General features: G+C 42.0%; 1 protein-coding gene across 1 annotated transcript in view; it reads right to left on the bottom strand.

The window, feature by feature from the left end:
- Positions 1 to 12,995: 12,995 nt before the first annotated feature.
- The window catches only part of LOC122558127 (mucin-6-like), a 187,827-nt gene continuing 179,111 nt past the window's right edge, over positions 12,996 to 21,711 (bottom strand). Inside the window, exons 16-17 of the mRNA XM_043706446.1 lie at positions 17,394 to 17,488; positions 12,996 to 13,121 (exon numbers count right to left, since the gene is read on the bottom strand). Of these exons, the coding sequence (XP_043562381.1) occupies positions 12,996 to 13,121; positions 17,394 to 17,488 (221 nt within the window). The remainder of the gene's footprint in view (positions 13,122 to 17,393; positions 17,489 to 21,711) is intronic.

Below are 21,711 nucleotides of genomic sequence, written 5' to 3'. Positions count from 1 at the left end.
AGTTCTTTGTCTTACTGTGAAGGGTAAGAGATGGCAATCAGAGCAGTGGTAGGTTCGTTCTGTCAGATGTGGGAGATCAGGAAACAGTCAAAAAGTGTGGCACTGGAAAGGTACAGCAGGTCAGGCAGCATCCAAGGAGCAGGGGAGTCGATGTTTCAGGCATAAGCCCTTCATTTGGAATGAAAATGTGTTGCTGGAAAAGCGCAGCAGGTCAGGCAGCATCCAGGGAACAGGAGAATCGACGTTTCGGGCATAAGCCCTTCTTATGCCCGAAACGTCGATTCTCCTGTTCCCTGGATGCTGCTTGACCTGCTGCGCTTTTCCAGCAACACATTTTCAGCTCTGATCTCCAGCATCTGCAGACCTCACTTTCCCTTCATTTGGAATGGCCGAATAAGGTCCTGAAGAGATGATTGTTGGAGGTTAGGCAGATGGGTGGGATCCAAAGCAGTAGGGAGATGAAAGAGGAGATGAGAATAATATAGAAGTTAGTGAGAGCAAGTTAAATAGTATAGGTAGTGTTAGTATTCCTAGTACTAGATAGGGCTTGAAAAAGCATGGCTTGAAGAAAGGGAAGTCTGGAATAAACTTGAATAAATATAAATATTTATAAACATTCAGTAAATATTTTAATGCAAGAGGCCTGACAGGTAAGGCAAATGAACTTGAGGCATTGATGGGTATGTGGCACTGGGATACCATAGCTGTTACAGAAACATACATAAGGGAGGTACAGGACTGGCAACCCAATATTCCGAAGTACGCATGCTATAGGAAGGTTACAGGGGAGAAAAAGTTGCATTTTTGATTAAGGGGAACATCACAACAGTACTCAGAGAAGATATTCTTGAGAGTTTGTCCACTGAGTCTACACCACAGAATCCCTATTGTAGAGGCCCAACAAGTCTATACTTGACCGTCCGAAGAGCATCCCACCCAGAACCATATTCCTAGCCTATCACCCTACATTTCCCATGGTTAACGCACTTAATCGATATATCCCTGAACACTAAGAGCAATTTAGCACAGCAATCCACCTAACCTGCACATCTTTGGACTGAGAGGGGAAACTGGAGCACCCAGCAGAAACCCACGCAGACATGGGGAGAACATGCAAACTCCACACAGACAGTTGCCCAAAAGTGGAACGGAACCCGGGTTCGTGGCATTGTGAGGCAGCAGTGTTAACTACTGATCCACCATGCCAATCCTTAATACAAATGGGTAGAACTGAGAAATAAAAAGGGGGAAGATCACTTTGATTGCATTGTACTACAGGCCCCCTAATAGTCAATGGGAGATTGAGGAGCCAATATGTAAGGAGGTTGCAGGTAGCTGCAAGAATAATAGCATTGTAATAGCAGGGGACTTTAAATTTCCAAACATCAACTGGGACTGCCAAAGTGTTAAGATAGAGAGACATTTGTTAACCATGTTCAGGAAGAATTTCTTATGCAGTATGAAGCTAGCCCTACTAAAGATGGGCAAAACTTTTTCTTGGAAAATAAGCTAGGGCAAGTTATGGAAGTGTTAGTAGGGAAGCACTTTGGCACCGGTGATCATAATTCCATTAGTTTTAAAATAGTTATGGAAAAGATTGGTCTGGTCTACAAGGCCAATTTTGATGGTCTTAGACAGGAACTTTTAAAAGTTGATTGGGGGAGGCTGTTTACAGGCAAAGGGAAGTCTCGTAAATAGGAGGCTTTCATAAATGAGTTAGTAAGCGTTGAGGGCCAACATGTCCTTGTTAAAGTGAAGGATAAGCCTGGCAGAAGTAGAACAACCTGGGTGGCTAGAATTATTGAGGCCTTGGTCAAGAAAAAGAAGGGAACATATGACTTGTATTGACACCTGGGATCAAATGAATTCCTCAAGGAGTATAGAAGATGTTAGAATATACTTCAGAGAGACTGGAAGACTGACCAGCAGTGTGCTACAGATGTTTGTTCCACTCTTATTTGTCACTTATATGAATGACTTGGATCAGAATTTAGGAAGTATGGTTAATAAGTTTGCAGATGACACCAAGATTGGTGGTATAGTGGATAGTGATAGTGAAGCTTATCTGGAATGCAGCAAGATTTTGATTAACTGGGCCACCAGGCTGAGGAATGGCAGATAGAGATTAATTTAGATAACTGCAAGGTGGTGCATTTTCGTAAGGCAACAAGGACAGGACTCACACAATCAATGGTAGGGCCTTGGGGACCATTATAAAATAAATAAATCTAGGTTTTGGATTAGAAAGGCTAAAAGGGACCAAGAAATGTTGTTAGCAAACAGGATTAAGCAAAAAAGCAAGAGAGTAGCCACAGACAGGGTTGGCTCATTTAAGGACAAAGGAGGGAATCTATGTGTGGAGACAGAAGGGGTAAGTAACATCCTTAACAATTACATTGTGTCAGTATTCACTAAAGAGATGACCTACCAGGGAAAAGCCAGAGTGATCAGGTCTCTGGCACTGATCCTGGCTCTGTAGCTCAGAGGTCAATGGGGGAGATTAGGAAAACGATAGTGATAGGAGAATCAATTGTTAGAGGAACAGACAGGAGATTCTGTGATCGTGAACGAGACTCCCAAACGGTATGTTGCCTCCCAAGTGCCAGAGTTAGGGATGTCTCAGATCAATTCGACAGGATTCTGAAGGGGGAGGCTGATTAGCCAGAAATCGTGGGACACTTCAGTACCAATGACATAGCTAGGAAAAGGGATTGAGCACCTGAAAAGAGAATATAGGGAGTTAAAGTGGAAGCTAGAAGATAGGACGAGCAGAGTAGCAATCTCAGGATTGCTACTAGTGCCATGTGCTACTGAGGCTAGGAACAGTGCAGCTGAACATATTACTGCAGAACTGGTATAGGAGGGAGGGCTTCAGTTATGTGTATCATTGGGATACCTTCTAAGGAAGGCAGGATCTGTACAAGGAGGACGGGTTGAACCTGAACTGGAGGGGTACCAATATTCTGGGTGGGAGGTTTACTAGAGCTCTTCAGGATGGTAGGGGACTAGGATCCAGAGATACTGATCAGATGATGGTGTAGCTGATGAACAGGCAGATACAGCGTGCCAGTGGTCTGTGAAGAAGGAAAGACAGTTGATAGGACAAAGTTGCAGCCAGTGTGATGGATTGAAGTGTGTCCATTTTAACGCAAGAAGTGTCAGGAGTAAGGGTGCTGAACTTAGAGCATGGATCAGTACTTGGAGCTACAATGTTGTGGCCATTATAGAGACTTGGATATCATAGCGCCAGGAATGGTTGTTGGAAGTTCCGGGATTTAGATGCTTCAAAAGGAATAGCAAGAGAGGTAAAACAGGTGGGAGAGTCGCAATGCTAATCAGGGATAGTACAACAGCTGCAGAAAGATAGGTCGTCGAGGAGGGTTTGTCGACTGAGTCAGGATGCGTGGAAGTCAGAAACAGGAAAGGAGCAGATACTTTATTAGGATTTTTCTATAGATCCCCCCATAGCAACACAGACACGGAGGAGGAGATTGGGAGACAGATTTTGGAAACATACAGGAGTGACAGGATTGTTCTCAGGGCTGACTTCAACTTCTGTAATATTGATTGGAACCTCCTTAGTGTAAATAATTTGGATGGAGCAGATTTTGTCAGCTGTGTCCTGGAAGGATTCCTGACTCAATATGTAGATATGCCAACTAGAGGGGAGGCCATATAGGATTTGCTGCTTGGCAATGAAGGTCAGGTGGCAGACCTCTTGATGAAAGAGCATTTTGGTGATAGTGATCAGAACTCCCTGACCTTTACTATAGTCATGGAGAGGGACAGGAGCAGATGGAATGAGAAAGCATTAAACTGGAGCAGGGAGTATTACAATGACATCAGGCAGGAACTGTGGAACATAAACTGGCAACAGATATTATTAGGAAAATGCACAACAAAAATGTGGAAGTTGATTAAGAAGCACTTGGTGGATAGGTTTGTCCCACTGAGGCAAGGAAGGGATGATCAGGTGAAGGACCCTTGGATGACAAGAGATGTGGAACATCTAGTCAAGAAGAAAAAGGAAGCTTACTCAAAGTTGAGGAAGCAAGGATCAGACAGAGCTCTAGTGGGTTACAAGATAACCAGGAAGGAACTCAACAACTAGAAGGGGGCATGAGAAAGCCTTGGCAGGTAGGATTAAGGAAATCCTCAAGGCGTTCTAAATGTATATGAGGAACAAGATGATAGACAGAGTCAGGGTAGGACCAATCAGACTCAGTGGAGGCAACTTGTGCCTGGAGTCGGAGAAGATAGGGGTTGTCCTTAATGTATACTTTGCTTCAGTATTCACTAGTGAGAGGGACCTTGTTGTTTACAAGGTCAGCGTGGAACAGGCTGAAATGCATGAACAGGTTGATTTCAAGAAGGAGATTGTGCTGGAAATTTTGAAAAACATGAGGTTAGTTAAGTCCCCTGGGCCAGACGGAATATATCCAAGGTTACCACAGGAAGCAAGGGAAGAGATTGCTGCGCTTTTGGTGATGATTTTTGTGTCCTCACTGTCCACTGGAGAAGTACCAGATGATTGGAGGGTGGCAAATATTATTCCCTTGTTCAAGAAACAGAATAGGGATAACCCTGGGCAAATTATTGAAGAGGATTCTGAGAGACAAGATTTATGATTATTTGGAAAAGCATAGTTTGATTAGAGATAGTCAGCATGGCTGTGTGAGGGGTAGGTCATGCCTCACGAGCCTTATTGAATTCTTTGAGGATGTGACAAAACATATTGATGAAGGCAGAGCAATGGATGTGGAACGTATGGATTTTAGCAAGGCGTTTGATAAGGTTCCCCATGGTAGGCTCATTCAAAAAGTAAGCAGGCATGGGATACAGGGAATGTCGGCTGTCTAGACACAGAATTGGCTAACCCATAGAAGACAGAGGGTGGTAGTAGATGAAAAGTAGTCAGCTTGAGTGAATCGGTGACCAATGATGTTCCATAGGAATCTGTTCTAAGACCTCTGCCCTTTGTGATATTTATAAATGACATGAATAAGGAAGTGGAAGGGAGGGTTAGTAAGTTTGCTGATGACATGAAGGTTGATGGAGTTGTGGATAGTGTGGAGGGCTGTCGTCGGGACATTGACAGGATACTGAGCTAGGCTGAGAAGTGACATATGCAGTTCAACCTAGAAAAGTGTGAAGTGATTCATTTTGGAAGGTCAAATTTGAATGTAGATTATAGGGTTAAAGGCAGGATTCTTGTCAGTTGGAGGAACAAAGGAAACTTGGGGTTCATGTCTATAGATCCCTCAAAGTTGCCATCCAAGTTTTTTAGGGTTGTTACAAAAGTATATGGTGTGTTGGCTTTTATTAGCAGGGGGACTGAGTTTAAGAGCTGCAAGATTATGCTTCAGCTCTATAAAGCCCTGATTAGTTCACACTTGGAATATTGTGTTCAGTTCTGGTTGCCTCATTACAGGAAGGATGTGGAAGCTTTAGAGAGGATGCAGAGGAGATTTACCAGGATGCTGCTTAGACTGGAGGGGATATCTTATTAAGAAAGGTTGAGGGAGCTAGGGCTTTTCTCACTGGAGAAAAGAAGGATGAGAGGTAACTTGATAGAGGTGTACAAAGTGATGAGAGGCATAGATAGAGTGGATAGTTAGACACATTTTCCCATGGGAGAAATGGTTATGACAAGGGGGCATACTTTAAGGTGATTGCAGGAAGGTTTAGGGGAGGTGTCAGAGGTCAGTTCTTTACAAAGAGAGTGGTGCATGGGTGGAATACACTGCCAGCAGTGGTAGTAGCGTCATATACATTAGGGACATTTAAGCAACCCTTGGATAGGTATTTGGATGATAGTAAAATGAAGGGTATGTAGGTGTGTATGATCTTAGAGTAGGATAAAAGGTCGGCATAACATTGAAGGCTGAAGGTGCCTTACTGTGCAGTACTTTTCTACTTTCTATGTTCTAGAACGAATTGGTGGAGGATGATCTCAGAGAAGAGAGTGTCCAAAGTTCTAAGCCAAGTTGCTATTAAAAAGGAAGAGGTGTCGTGCATCTTAAAAAGTATTGCTTAGGATAAGTCCCCGGATCCTGATCGGATCTACCCCAGAATATTGAGGCAAGAAAACAAATTTCTGTAGCATTGACAAACATCTTTGGATCCTCTTGGGCCACAGGTGAGGTCTCAAAGGATGAGAGAATAGCCAATATTGTCCCACTGTTTAAGAAGGGAAACAGGGATATGCAGGAAATTACAGGCCTGGGAGTCTCATGACGGTGGTAGGGCAATTATTGTAAAAGATTCTCAGGGACAAGATCTGTAAACATTTAGAAGCGAACGGACTTATTAGCAATAGACAGCATGCTTTTGTGCAGGGGAGGTCATACCTCAGTAACTTGATCGAGTTTTTTTGAGGTGACGAAGGTGATTGAGGGAAAAGTGATTGATGTTGTCTACGTGGACTTTAATAAAGCCTTTGACAAGGTCCCTCATGGCAGATTGGTACAAAAGATGAAGTCACATAGTATCAGGGGTGAGATGGCAAGATGGATACAGAACTGGCTTAATCATAGGAGACAGCATTATTGAATTTTAGTTAGGTCACACTTGGAATACTGGAGTATTAGTTCTGGTCATCACACTTCCAGAAGGGTATGAATGCTTTGGACAAGGTAAAGAAAAGGTTTACCAGGATGTTGTCTGGTATGGGGGAATTTAGCTATGAAGAAAGGCTGGATAGATTGGGTTTGTTTTCAGTGGAACACGGGAGATTGAGGGGTTATCTGATAGAAATTTATAAGATTATGAATGGCATAGATAGAACGGAAAGTATGAGTCAATTACTGTGGGACAAAGGTTCAAGGTGCAGAGATGGGGGGGAGGTTTAAAAGTCATGTGCGAGACAAGTTTTTTCACACAGAGTGGTGAATGCCTGAAATGCACTGCCAGAGAAGATGGTGGAACCAGACACAAAAGCAGCATTCAAGAAACACATGGATAGATACATGAATAGGAAGGGAATAGAGGGATACAGATTCTGTAAGTGAAGACAGTTTTATTATGGAAAGACAAAATGAGTCGGCATAGGTTTGGAGGGCTGAAAGGCCTGTTCCTTTGTAGGTCAATTTCTCGATAAGCTTCACTTCTTGAAAGTGGAGTCAGGGGTAGACAGGGTGATGAAGGAGGCTTTCGGCATGCTTTCTTTCATCAGTCAGAGCAGAATATAGGAGTTGGGACATCTTGCACAAGACATTGGTGAGGCCACATTTGGAGTACTGACTGGAGTTCTGGTCGCCCTACTATAAGAAATAGAAAAGCAAGAGTGTGTATGTGCAGAAAAGGGGTACAGGGAAAAATATCAGCTGGGAAAGCATTAGGGAAATGTATCTTTATCTTTAATGTACAATTGTGGATAATTGAATACTAACTTTAGTGCAGAATTATTAAAGCAAATAATTTCTTTCATCATAATGTTTTAAATAATTTAGTCTCAGCAAAATAGCTGATAGCTGAAACGCATAAACTAGACAAGAAAAGATACATTGTCAAAACGTGTGTTCAGGAATGGAATGTGCCTATGAACAATGGAAGATGTTACAAGCAAAGTAAAAGAACATCAAGATACAAGTTTAGCCTTATGTCAGCACTTAGAGGGAAAGGTTGCCAACTTGGAGAAAAGGGGGCAATAAGGGCAGAGCGCAGCTGGGTAGTGGTAGAATACAATAAGAAAGATTGGGTAACGTAAGAGATAGGAGAGATGACCTCATGCAGCTCAAAAGTATAATTGTGTACTAGTTTGAATGTTCATTGCTCATTTGCTTCTGAATTTGATGCCCTTTCTTGCAAGATCGTAGAATAAATTGTCTTGTTTCCAGTTTTGGTGGTCTCACCTAAATTAATTAAAATTTATTTCTAGCACTACTAAGAAAATATATTACTAAACTAGAAAGAGGGAAGAAAAGATTTACTAGGATACTAACTGGATTGAAAGGTTTGAGTTATAAGAAGAGGCTGGATAGGCTGAGGCACTTTTTTCCCTACAGCGCAGGAGACTAAGGGTTGACCTTATAGAGGTCGATAAAATCATGAGAAGCGTATATATGGTAGATAGCCAAGAGCTTTTTCCTAGGTAGAGGAGTTTAAAACTAGAGGGCATAGGTTCAAGGTGAGAGGGGAGCGATACAAAAGGGTCCAGAGGGGCAATTATTTCATACAGAGGATGATGAATACCTGGAATGGGTTGCCAAAGGTACTGGTAGAAACAAGTATAATTTCATCAGTTAAGAAATATTTAGACAGAAACATGGATGTGATAGGTATGGAGGGATATGGACCAAATGAGACTAGTTTAATTATGTAAATTCAGTGGCATGCAAGTTGTGCCAAAGGGCCTGTTTCCATACTATAGATCTCTATGAGTCTGATTCTAAATGTTATTACACACAACTGACTGACTTTCCCACAATCAAAATCAGTGTAACATTCCTTAGCAGTTATTTTAAACTACTAACTTCCACCAGTAAAAACACCCATGTAATATTTACATACAAAGCCCATTAAGGACAATGCAAACCATCAAAAGTGAGAGAGAGGGTAGGGAGAGAGGAAAGAGGCTCAGTCAAAATGGAGTTGAAGGGGAGATTAAGCACTGTATCCCCCATGATGCCTACCTCTCTCTGAAGGCCTTGAAAGCACTGATACCATGTGCTACAGTTAGCAGATATGATCCCCTCCACAACCCACTGTCTGGTTCTGTTTATAGCCAGTCTGGCTAGTCCGGAGTAGACCTACGAGGAGATCCTCTGATGGGCCCACAGCCCTCCTCACCCGATGCCCCAAAAAAGAGGATCTGCTTAATCCATTTTTTTCTTCTATCCAGAAGGATTACCGAACACAGCTCGGTATCCTTCCCACTGCCAAAATCACAGTCACTCTTTTCACTTTTTTTTAAAACTACAAGCAATCACCAGTAAAAATATGTGAAGGCAATTCAATAACTGCATGCAAGTATGCACAATGCAAACTGTAGAGATTTAAGAAGGTCTTCCAGGAGGACCTGATAGAATATCAATTCTCTGATTGGGGCTCCTTAACCCAATCTAGTCAAGGAGCCTTGCCTGACAGATATAGACAATAGACAGTAGGTGCAGGAATAGGCCATTCTGCCCTTCGAGCCTGCACCACCATTCAATATGATCATGGCTGATCATCCTCAATCAGTATCCTCTTCCTGCCTTATCTCCATAACCCTTGATTCCACAATCCTTGAGAGCTCTATCCAACTCTTTCTTAAATTAATCCAGAGACTGGGCCTCCACTGCCCTCTGGGGCAGAACATTCCACACTGCCACCACTCTCTGGGTGAAGAAGTTTCTCCTCATCTCTATCCTAAATGGTCTACCCCGTATTTTTAAGATGTGTCCTCTGGTTCGGCACTCACCCAGCAGCGGAAACATGTTTCCTGCCTCCAGAGTGTCCAATCCTTTAATAATTTTATATGTCTCAATCAGGTCCCCTCTCAGTCTTCTAAACTCAAGGGTATACAAGCCCAGTAGCTCCAGTCTTTCAGCGTAAGGTAGTCCCGCCATTCCAGAAATTGTCCTCGTGAACCTATGCTGCACTCCCTCAATAGCCAGAATGTCTTTCCGCAAACAGGAGTGCCAGGTATTTGGTTTACTTTAGGTCCTGGCTCTGTGCTAGCTGGAGCAGTGACAAGTATGATGCATGTTTAAATACGAGGTGACTTGATGACAGGATACTGGCCTTCGTGGAATTATTTCAGTGGGAATGATAGAAAAACATGTCCCTGAAGAGATATGCTCAACAATCATCTTTGAGTTTGGGTAAGTATTTCTGACATCATGCTGCTATTTGGAAAGCTTAACTCATTTGACACTGCCGTTGAACATCTGGACCCAGTATGAAAAGAATGTGCTTTTTTTTCTGGGCAAACGACACTGGGGCAGATGAAAAGCAACGAGTAAGGCTCCTGACTGCTTGTAGACCCACAGCTTTTCAGTTATTAGGAGCCTAATTTTTACTGAAGCAACCAATACTAAAACCTTTCAAGAATTGTTGAATTTGGTTAAGGAATATTATGACCCTAAACCTCCTCTGAAATGCTGTCAGTTTTACTCAGCAGTTTGAGAGCCAGGGAAATCCATGTTGGAATCTTTGTCTAGTTTAAGACGACTGGCAGTGGCATGTAACTTCCGTTTAACCCTTAATGAGATCCTGAGAGACCATTTGGTATGTGGGATTAATGATATAACCATTCAAAGTTCCTACTAGCACAAACCCAACTAGACATCAAACAGGCACTTTGTCATTAGAAAATGCAGCGTGAAGCATATGAGTTCCAGGGTATGCTGAAGGAAGTGAAAGCCCTCGCCAGACCAACTGAGCTTGGGAGACACCACTTGAACATAGAACGAAGAACAGTACAGCACAGTACAGGCCCTTCAGCCCTTCGATATTGTGGCAACCTTTTATTCTACTCTAAGATCAAACTAACCTACTTTTCATTTTACTATCATCTATGTGCCTATCCAAGACTTGCTTAAATGGGGTCCCTAATGTATCTGACTCTACTACCACCACTGCTGACAGTGTCTTCCACGCACCCACCACTCTCTGATTAAAGAACCTACCTCTAACATCGACCTTAAACCTTTCTCCAATTACATGAAAATTATGCCCTCTCATGATAGACATTTCCGCCATGGGAAAAAGTCTCTGACTATCCACTCAATCAATGCATCTCAACATCTCGTATACCTCTATCAAGTCACCTCTCATCTTTCTTCACTCCAATAAGAAAAGTCCTAGCTGCCTCAACCTTTCTTCAATGAATAAACTCACTCAGGACATATGCTGAACAGAAGGATTCCAGGTCAGCTCACAGCAGAACCCCAAAACAAAGCCATGCCTCAGCCAAACAATAAACATTTTATTCAGTATCCGAACCAACAGGCCATTGTTGTTGCTGTCGGTATGGGGACACACAATAGCAAGAGTCCCACTAAGCCTGAACTGAGTAAGATACTGCACAGTGAAACAGCGGCCCGCAGAGACCCGCCTCAGGCAACTGTCTGTGTGGAGTTTGCACATTCTCCCCGTGTCTGTGTGGGTTTCCTCCGGGTGCTCTGGTTTCCTCCCACAGTCCAAAAAATGTGCAGGTTACGTGAATTGGCCATGATAAATTGCCCGTAGTGTTAGGTGAAGGGGTAAACGTAGGGAAATGGGTATGGGTGGGTTGCTTTTCGGAGGGTCGGTGTGGACTTGTTGGGCCGAAGGTGCCTGTTTCCACACTGTAAGTAATCTAATCTAAAATAACTTATAGTTCTATATCTAGGAGAGTGAACACTCTACAAAGTCCACCTACAGCTGGTTTGGAACAGATAAATTGCTTAGCAACATCCAAATCAGAACCAATCAAAATAAACACCAAGTTAAAGGGACAGCTGTATCATTGATTGCGTAGCTAGTCTTGACCACAATTTGCTCTGGACTCCTACCCTCAAGTTTACATAAGACCTCAGCCAGGCTGGACTCCTATGCCTGGGAACACCTACAGATAAAGGGTATGACTTCAGTTCCGGTTTTATGAGAAGCTGCTGGTTCAGTTATCACGACTTGAAGTAAAAGGCTCGGACCCAAGCTTGATGGGGTGAAATTGGTTGAGACTTGATTGGCTCAATATTTTTCGATTGGAAAATGTCTGCCTGAGTGAAGACCTAATTAAATACCCAGAAGGTTTTCAGGAAGGCCCGGGAACTATCTTACATATTGACCAAGAAGCAATTCTACAATTCTGCAAGGCCTGTCCAGTACCATTTGTCTTACATGCAAAAATACAAGCAGAAATTATGAGGTTGGAAAGCAAAAGAATTATCAAACCAGTACAGTTTGCAGAATGGGCAGCACCGGTCATACGATTGTGAAGTCTGATGGGTTGGTTTGCCTTTATAGGGATTTTAAACAAACAGTAAATTACTTGTCACAGCTGGATGGCTGTCCTTCATGAAGCTGGATATGTGCCATAGGTGCATGCAACTGGGATTAGATGAGGACTCCCAGAGATATGCTACAATTAAAACCCATAAGAGTTCATACCAAGATACAAGACTTCCTTTTGGGGTATCATCAGACTGTGCTATTTTGCAGCAGATGATGGAGGACATTTATAAGGTCTGTCACAGGTCACTATTTATATGGATGACATGCTAATAACTGGGAAGACATGGTGCTTAAATATTTCTCTAAGGCTGGAGTACGCTGTAGGAGGGAAAAATGTTCCAGGCTTCCCAAGTGATCTACTTGGGCTACAGGGCTGACAAGACCAGGATACATTCTTTGGAACATAAATTGAGGGTGATCAAAAGTGCCCTGGTTTCCATTTATGGATCAGAGCTTAGGTCTTTCCTTGGGTTGGTGAATTATAATGGAAAATTTATTCATAACCTGGCCTCTATCCTGGCACACTTACATCTGCTATTGAGAGGGTCAGCCTTGGAAGAGGCCTTGTAGCCAAGAAATAGCCTTTACGGAAGTGAAGAAGCAGTAATCATCAACTGAGGTGGTGGCACACTTCATGTGTACTGACATGCGATGCCTCCTCATACAGTATCAGGGTAATTTAGCACACTAGTGGCTCAGCGGAGAAGAACGTCTGATATCACATGATTCCCAGACTTTGGCTGAAGCTGAATGAAAATTTGCCCAAATAAAGAAGGAAGGTTAGCAGTCATCTTTGGTGTGAGGAAGTTCCACAAATGCCTTTAACAATATAAATTTGTTATAGTAATGAACAAAAAACCCCTGCTAGGGTCATTTAAGATGGATAGGGCCATGCTGCCCGTAGCTTCAGATCAAATTCAGCAATGGGCTCTTATTCTGAGTGCATGTAATTACAAATTGGGCCAATTGCAGGGAAATGGGGTTAGCCTGGATTTTGATCAGCATGGTCCAGTTTGGGCTTAAGGGTCTGTCTCTGTGTCGTAGGACCCAATGACTCAAAATTGTAATACCATTCAGGAGGCAGATGCCATCAGCTGCTTCCTACTGGCAGATACACCACTGGTGGTGCCAACACTTGAAGAGTCCATTCTGGTTTTAAACTTTAGGGCATCCTTCAGGTCATTACTGACAATATTAAACTGTGAACACAAAGATCGTGTCCTGGCAAAACTAAAACAGCTCATGTGATGGGGGAGAAACAAAAGGATCATCATAACTAGAATTGAAACTTTCTGAGCCTGGTGAGACCAGATCACCATAGAAAATGGCATATTATTATGCGAGCAAGAGTGATTGATTGCCCTCAGCAAAGGTTGCTTCCAGATGGATGAACTCCACCAGGTTCATCCAGGGGTTTCCAAATGAAGATGTTGACAAGAAGTTATCTGATGGCCAAGATTGAGTGTCAACATAGCTGTGTTGGTGGGGCAATGCCCAGAGTGCCAACAAAGCCAAATTACTACCAGTAGCTCGCCCACATTCATGAAAATGTCCAGGTAAACACTGGACTTGGTTACATGTTGACTATGCTAGTCCTTTTATGGGTTCTATGTTTTTATGCACACCCAACCACTTTGAGCATGAGTCAACATAGTTCAGTTTGTCAAACATGGGGATGATGACTTAAAAGCTTCTTTTGCAAAACTCCTGAAGGTGTTGGTCACAAATAACAGGCTGTCATTTACCAGCAGGAAATTTGAGTATTTCAAATGACATTTAGCATGGAAGGACAGTTCCTTATCATCCAATGGTCGGGTAGAAAGAGCAAAACTTTGTTGGGAGGAGTAAAGAAATAGCCTACAGATTCACTCAATTGCAAACAATCCTAGTTCATGTTTGATTATAGGACCAGTCCTCATGCAACTACAGGGACAGCTTCAGCAGAGTTGCTAATGGGGTGAAGACTCCATACCTGATTAAACCTGATCTTCCCAGATATGGAGAAGGGGTGGGAGAGCTGAAATGGCATCAGAAACACCAATGCTGGACACAATGCTCCTCTAAGCCAAGAAGCAGTTTACTTTCGATGACAAAGTTTGGTATTGAAACCACAGGAATGACCTTGCATGGTAAGAGGTAGGGTCAACACAAGGTCAGGTCCCGCAGTGTACAAAGTTCAGTTAGGAGAGGCGGTTCTGAACAAGCAAGCAAACCATATGAGAGCAGTAACCTTGCAACCGGGCAGGTGCAAAATATACCCAGGTCTCTCTGACCATCTGGTTAGGCTGTGAGAACCTGTGGGTTCTCCCATTCCACTTTGCATCTAAGAAACCTCTGAATAAGAGATGGATATAGTCACAGTCTTGATGTCGGTACTGCCTGAAGATGAATGTCAGCTGCAAGAGATGGGCTACAGTCTGGTACATGCTGCCAGTATCCAAGGCAGAGTCAAAGGAACCAGACCTGATGTGAAAATTCTCCAGGAGAAGCTACAGGACAAAGAACAAGTCTACATCCCAGGACTTATAGGGTGAGGGATGTAATGATTGGAATGAGGTCAACCAGTTGGACCTCATGGACAATCAGTTCTCTGATTGGGGCGGTTAACCTAGTCTATTCAGGGAACCCTGGCTGACAGATATGAATAGGAGTGTTGGGGTTCTGCTCACTCTAGGAGCTGCCTCCATGCAAGCTGCACCAGTGTGAACTGCCAAGCATATGTAAATAAAGGGTAACTTGGTGATGGGATACTTTCAATCGGAGTTATTTCACAAACTGTTAAAAGTGAAGGGGTGGTACGGAGAGAGAGAAGTGGCTATATCAAAATGGATTTGGAGGAACAGCGTGTCTGACTTATTCTTATTTCTAGACACAGAAGTGCTATTACGCACAACTAAGTGACATTCCCACCACTGAAATCACCGCGATTTTTGCTTTCTTTTTTTAAATACTATCATCTATCAGTGTAGCCAATTCAATACTTACATACAATGCCTATTAAGGGCAACACAAACCATCGAAAGACAGGGAGATAGGGAAGCGAGTGAAACAGAGTTGGAGAGGAAGTGGGTCTGCTTTTTATCCTATTCTACACGGAGGTGTAGTCACACGGAACTGGTGCAAATTATTCACCACCAAAGTCACTGACCACTTTTTGTTTGCGTTGTTTTTAACCTAATGATTACTACAAATAAAATACCCCTTTAGCTAATTGAATATTTACATGCAAAGCCAATTAAAGGCAATGCAACCATCAAAAGTGAATCAGGGTAGGGAGGGAGGAAAATGGGCTAAATCAAAGTAAAATTGGAGGGGCAGTAGATCTGCTTGTCTTTTTTTTCTACCTGAAAGGGTTATCACACAGGCATCTTTGTTTTCTTGGGCCATGTGTGCAATCTTAATGTAGAGAACAGCCAATGTTGTCACATTGTTTAAGACAGGTAACAGGGATAATGCCGGAAATTATAGGCCTGTGAGCCTCACGTCGGTGGTAAGGAAATGATTGGAAAAGATTCTTAGGGACAAGATCTATATGCATTTAGATGCAAATGAACTTAATAGTGATAGACAGCATGCTTTTGTGCGGGGGAGGTCATGCCTCAGTAACTTCATTGAGTTTTTTCAGGAGTTGATGAAGATGATTGAGGAAAGAGCGGTTGATATTTTCAACATGGACTTCAATAAAGCCTTTGACAAGGTCCCTCATGGCAGACTGGCACAAAAAGTAAAGTCATATGGTGTCAGGGGTGAGCTGGCAAGATGGACTGAGAACTGGCTTAGTCATTGAGAGGATAACGGTGGAAGGATGCTTTTCGGAATAGAGGGCTGTGACTCGTGGTGTTCCACAGGGATCAGTGCAGGGGCCTCTGCCGGTTGTGGTCTAATTAGTAAGTTTGTGGATGACACAATGATTTGGAGTTGCAGATATTTAGCATTGTCAGAGGATACAGGAGTTCAGTTGGAGGCATGGGCAGAAAGAATGGCAGATGGAGTTTAATCCAGCCAATAGTGAGGTGATCCAGTTTGGAAGATCAAGTACAGGTGGAAATTATACTGTGAAGAGTAGAACCCTTAGGAATATTGAGAGTGATGTGGGTGTGCAGGTCCACAGATCACAAAAGCTGGCAAGGCAGGTAAATAAGGTTGTAAAAAAATTGATTGACATGCTTGCCTTCATTGGAAGAATAAAGTTAAAAATCACACACCACCAGGTTATAGTCCAACAGGTTTATTTGGAAGTACAAGCTTCCACAGCACTGCTGCTTTTTCAGGTAGATAGTACGGCAGATCATAGGATACAGAATTTCACTTGGAATATTGCATGCAGTTCTGGTCACCATAGTACCAGAAGGATATGGATGCTTTGGATGGCATACAGAAAAGATTTATCAGGCTCCTGCTTGGTATGGGTAATTTTAGCTATGAAGAAAGGTTGGATATGGTGGGTTTGTTTTCACTGGAACACAGAAAGTTGAGGGGTGATTGCGAGAAATTTAAGACTGTGAATGGCATGGATAGAGTGGAAAGTATGAGGCTTTTTCCCAGGATAAAGGGGTCAATTACTACAGGACATAGGATTAGGGTGTGTAGGTGTGATGTTTAAGAAATGTGAAGCAAGTTTTTCACACACAGGGTGGTGACTGCCTGGAATGCAATGTCAGTGGAGGTGGTGAAAGCAGACACAGCAGCATCCAAGAATAGGAAGGGAATGTAAGGATACAGATCCGAGAAGTAAAGACAGTTTTAGAATGGAAGGTAAAATGTGTGGCTCGGGCTTGGAGGGCTGAAGGGCCTGTCCTGTGCTGTATTGTTCCCAACACCAAAGCCATCATAAGTTGTGTTTTTTAAAAACTACTATGCATCATCAGTACAACCATCTCTGCAGCCAATCCAATATTTACAAGCAAAGCCCACTTTGGGCAATAAAAAAAACTCAAAGGTGAGGGGGTTGGTTCTCTCATCACCTGCCACACACTCAGTCTTACTGAAATGTCCTTTGAGCTGGTTGAATCCTAAATCAGCCAAGTTGCTGCCAAGCTACTCCTGGTAGTTCCAACCAAACTCTTCCTGCATTTACCTTGCATTCATGTATATGCAATTTTAACATGAAGTCTCAACCTCTTACATCTGTGAAACGAATTTAAGTGCTGTCAGAATAAAGATAACACGATAAGAACATAAGAACTAGCAGAGAGTAGGCAATTCAGCCTGCTTCACCATTTAACACAGTCATGGCTCGTCTCATCTTGGCCTCAAGACCCTGTAAGCCTTCAAACTATAACTAATCAAAAATCTGTCTATTTCCTCCCTAAAGTTATTCAGTGTCCCAGCATCTACCACACTCTCAGGTAGTGAATTTCAGACTCTCAACACTTTGCAAGATGTAATTCCTCCTCAACTCTATTTTTTAAATCACTATCTCTTAGCTAATTAACAATGATTAAAAAAAAACAAATGAAACAGTTCCTTGCCTGATAAAATTCTATAGGATCCAAGTAGTTGTGACATTGTCCAAATATGGAGTTCTCTTTCAACAGTTCAGAGCAATGGGTCTCAGCAAACACCTCTGTTAAATGGAAAACAACATACTGTGAGAAATTTTGAAGTATTCTATTTAAAATAAGTGTTTCAGCCTTACTGATTCTGATGATTGTCAAAAACAGAAAAATTCTGTTCAGTTGTATTTCATTAAAAGAAACATAATCCCACAGCCCAGAATTTGTTTTCTTGCTCAACATGTTAATGAGGCAATTGTGTATTTACAAACATTCTGCATTCTAGACTAGAGTGGTGCGGGAGTAGCACAGCAGTTCAGGCAGTATCCAAGGAGCAGAAGGGCTTTTGCCCAAGCCGTCGATTTTCCTGCTCCTCGGATGCTGCCTGAACTGTTATGCTTTTCCAGCACCACTCTAGTCTAGAATCTGGTTTCCAGCATCTGCATCCCTTGTTTTTACCTAAACATTCTGCATTTCCAAGTACCATCTTCAACAGGGAAGAAATTCAATAGAAAATAATGTGTGTTCTATTCCAGCATTCCAATTAATGAGGGATTGAACTCAAGTAAACTTTACACTTGCATAATTATTTACAGAACTAAATGTTAAAGTATATTCATCTTAGCCAGAGAACCACAAGTTTCTGTATCTATTTAGAGGGTCTCAAGTGAATCCAAATTTAAAATGCATTACCTGCACACAATGAAATAGCATTTATAAAATTAACAGATCTTTTAAATAAAAGCAAAATGTGCTGCAAAACTCCACAGGCATGGCAGCATCCCTGGGGAGAAAAAAACAGTTAATATTTCAACTCCTTTTAAACTGGACCCTTTCATTGCTTTAAATAAAAAAATCACATTTAATATATATAACAAATTTCAAATTAAGTTGAATCAAAAGCCTCTATATTATGCACAAAGCATTACATTGTGAGACCCACTCCTGCAGAATCACTTGTATTTTCTCATCCATGCATTTTGTCATCAAACAGGAACTCAGTTCCTACTTTGTCGACTGGAACATGCATAGTTTCTATTTTTGCTGACTTCTCACAGTGCTCTTTCCTAGTCTCCCTACACTCCCAGTTTTCTCACTCTCCAATGCTTTTCACTTTCCCCACCCACCACTTGTTTCCCACTTCCATCTGGTCTCTTTCTTGCTCCCCGCTGTCCGATTCCTGACACCTCTGGCTCCATTTGCCACACCCACCTGCTGCTGATTCATCATCCACTATCACACTCTCCATTGATCCCCACCAAACACTTTTGGCTCCCTCCTGTTCTAATCTCCATGATACATCATTTGCTTCTCACTCCATTCAACTTTTTTTCCACTTATAACCACTGCTTCTTCCCACAGTGAATCACTACTTCTTTCAACTCTCTTTATAACTCCTTCTCAGCATCTGCTCTAATCCTTTCCCTTCTTCACTCCTTCCTGCTTCTTGCTCCCTAGCTGCTTCATCGACCCTTTGCCCTTCCTGTTCCTCTCATCTTTCACTCCCATCTAATTCCTGCTGTCAGCTGTATCATTTGCTTTCAGTCTTTCTGTCCCTAATCTATCTGTCAGTCACACCTACTCTTCATTCCTTTGCCAATCCCACCTATTCAAATGGCAGGAGACAGTCAAGAAGAAACCCAAATTACATAATGTCGATGCCTGAAAGCTTACCTTAATGATATCAATAAAGCAGTGTGCCATCTGCTTTTTGTAGAACACTATTTTAAAATAAATATCTCAACAGAAAATATTACACTCCAGCGGCACGGTGGCACAGTGGGCGGCACGGTGGCACAGTGGTTAGCACTGCTGCCTCACAGCGCCAGAGACCCGGGTTCAATTCCCGCCTCAGGCGACTGACTGTGTGGAGTTTGCACGTTCTCCCCGTGTCTGCGTGGGTTTCTTCCGGGTGCTCCGGTTTCCTCCCACAGTCCAAAGATGTGTAGGTCAGGTGAATTGGCCATGCTAAATTGCCCGTAGTGTTAGGTAAGGGGTAAATGTAGGGGTATGGGTGGGTTGCGCTTCGGCGGGTCGGTGTGGACTTGTTGGGCCGAAGGGCCTGTTTCCACACTGTAATGTAATCTAATCTAAAGTGTTGTCTAAGGATCCATTTTATAGTTAAAACCATAAGATCATAAGAAATAGGAACAAGAGCAGATCATTCAGACCCTCGAGTCTGCACCGCCATTCAACAGGATTTTGATTGATCCAGTAATCTTCACGTCCATGTTCTGGTGATTTTCCTGTAACTCTTGATTCCTCTACTGATCAAGCTTCTATCTATATCAGCTTTAAATTTACAAAAGGACTCTACCCACACAGCTCTCAGTGGGTACTACTTCCAGACACCCGTAACATTCAAAGAAGAAAATTTCATCTCAGTCCTAAATTGCCACCCCTTAATGCTGAGACTATGCCCTCTAGCTTTCCCATTAGGGGAAGTGTCATCAAACAACTTACCGTATCAAGCCCCTTAAGAATCTTATGTTTCAATGAGATGACTTCTCATTCTTCTAAATTCTAATTAGTAGAGTCCCAACCTGTTTAACCTCTGATTATAAGTCAATTCCTCCAGAGCGGAGAGTATCCTAGTGAACCTTGTCTGAAATGCTTCTCATGAAATAATACATTTTCTTAAATAAGGGGACCAAAACTCCTCACAGTACTCCATATATGGTCTCACCAGCACTTGTCCAGTTGCAATAAAACTTCCATACTCTTATGCTCTAATCCCCTTGAAATAAGGGCCAACATTCCATTAGCCTTCCTAATTACCTACAGCACCTGTGTACAGCTGTCTATGTTTCAATGTTTTGTGCATAAGTACCCACAATCCTTTTGCATTGCAGCTTTCTGTAGCTTTTCTTCATTTAAACTGTCTTTTGTTCTCCCTTCCAAAATGAACAACTTCACATTTTCCTACAGTATACTTCATTTGCCATCTTTTCGCCCACTTTTTTCTTGACATACCAATAGCTCTGTATAAGCCCTTCGTAACCTTCTCATAATATGTCTTTCCATCTATTTTTGGTTAAGAACATATGGATTGGGAGCAAAAGTATGTCTCTTGGCTCCCTCAGCCTGCTCTGCCATACTGATCTGACTATGACCTCAACTTTACTTTGCTGACTACCATCTAACCTTATCAGTCATGAATCTACATAACTTAGTTTGAAAATATTAAATGGCTGCTCTCTGAGGAAGAGAATAGCACCAATTTAAATTCCTAAAAGAAGAAATTTCTTATCTCCCTTTCAAATCAAAATTCAATTCAAAAAGAACCCTTATTTTTATTTTGTACCTCCTAGTTCTAGTCTCTCTCAAGGGGAAACGTGCTCACACCATACACTTTGTCAAGTCCCATTCAGGTTATATCCTGATTTTATATGTGTCAATATGATCACCTTTCATTCCTCGACACTTCAATGGATAACAGCCCAACTTGTCCAAACACTCCTAATCAGAGAATTCAGGAATCAGTCAGTTCTTTGAACTGCCTTGAACTGCAATTATATTATTACTTATGTAGAATAAAATTGCACTCCATAGACATTCCCATCAAAGCCTTTTACAACTGCAGCAAAATTTCACTCTAATTATATCCCATTCTCATTGCAAAGAACAGAATTCCATTTGACTTCATAATCTCTCCCTGTATTTGCACTGCACCTTTTAGTGATTCATAATGCGATACACAGGTCCCTCTGTATCATAGAGCTCTTTAATCTCTCCCCATTTATGCAATAATGTTTTTTTCTTTCTTCATACCAAAGTGGAAAAGTTACATTTTCCCACAATATACTCCATCTGCCATTTTGTTTTTGCTGACCCACTCAAAACTAGCCATATCCCTCTAGTAATCTTAATATGTTTTCATAATCAAATCTAAATAAAGTAAAGCTTTTATATTTTTATTTACAAAGGACATACAGCATGGGTGGGGTTGCAGAGGAGGTTCACTAGGTTGATTCTAGAGTGAGGGTGTTGGTTTATGAGAAGAGACTGAATAGACTGGGATTATATTCATTGGAATTTAGAAGGATAAGGGTGGATCTTATAGAAATGTATAAAATTATGAAGGGAATAGATAATAGTACAGAGGATGTTTCCACTGGCAGGTGAAATTAGCCTCAAAATTAGGGGAGCAGATTTAGGACTGAATTGAGAAGGAATTCTTCAACCAGAGGGTTGAAAATTTATGGAATTCCCTACCCAGTGAAGTAGTTGATGCTACTTCAGCAAATGTTTTTAAAGCTAAGAAAAGTTTTTTTTGAACATTAAAGGAATTAAG

This window comes from Chiloscyllium plagiosum, chromosome 16 (assembly GCF_004010195.1).
Source record: "Chiloscyllium plagiosum isolate BGI_BamShark_2017 chromosome 16, ASM401019v2, whole genome shotgun sequence".
Lineage (NCBI taxonomy): Eukaryota > Metazoa > Chordata > Chondrichthyes > Orectolobiformes > Hemiscylliidae > Chiloscyllium > Chiloscyllium plagiosum.
The sequence above is the reverse complement of the archived record's forward strand: the minus strand, read 5'-3'. Positions and strand labels throughout refer to the sequence as shown.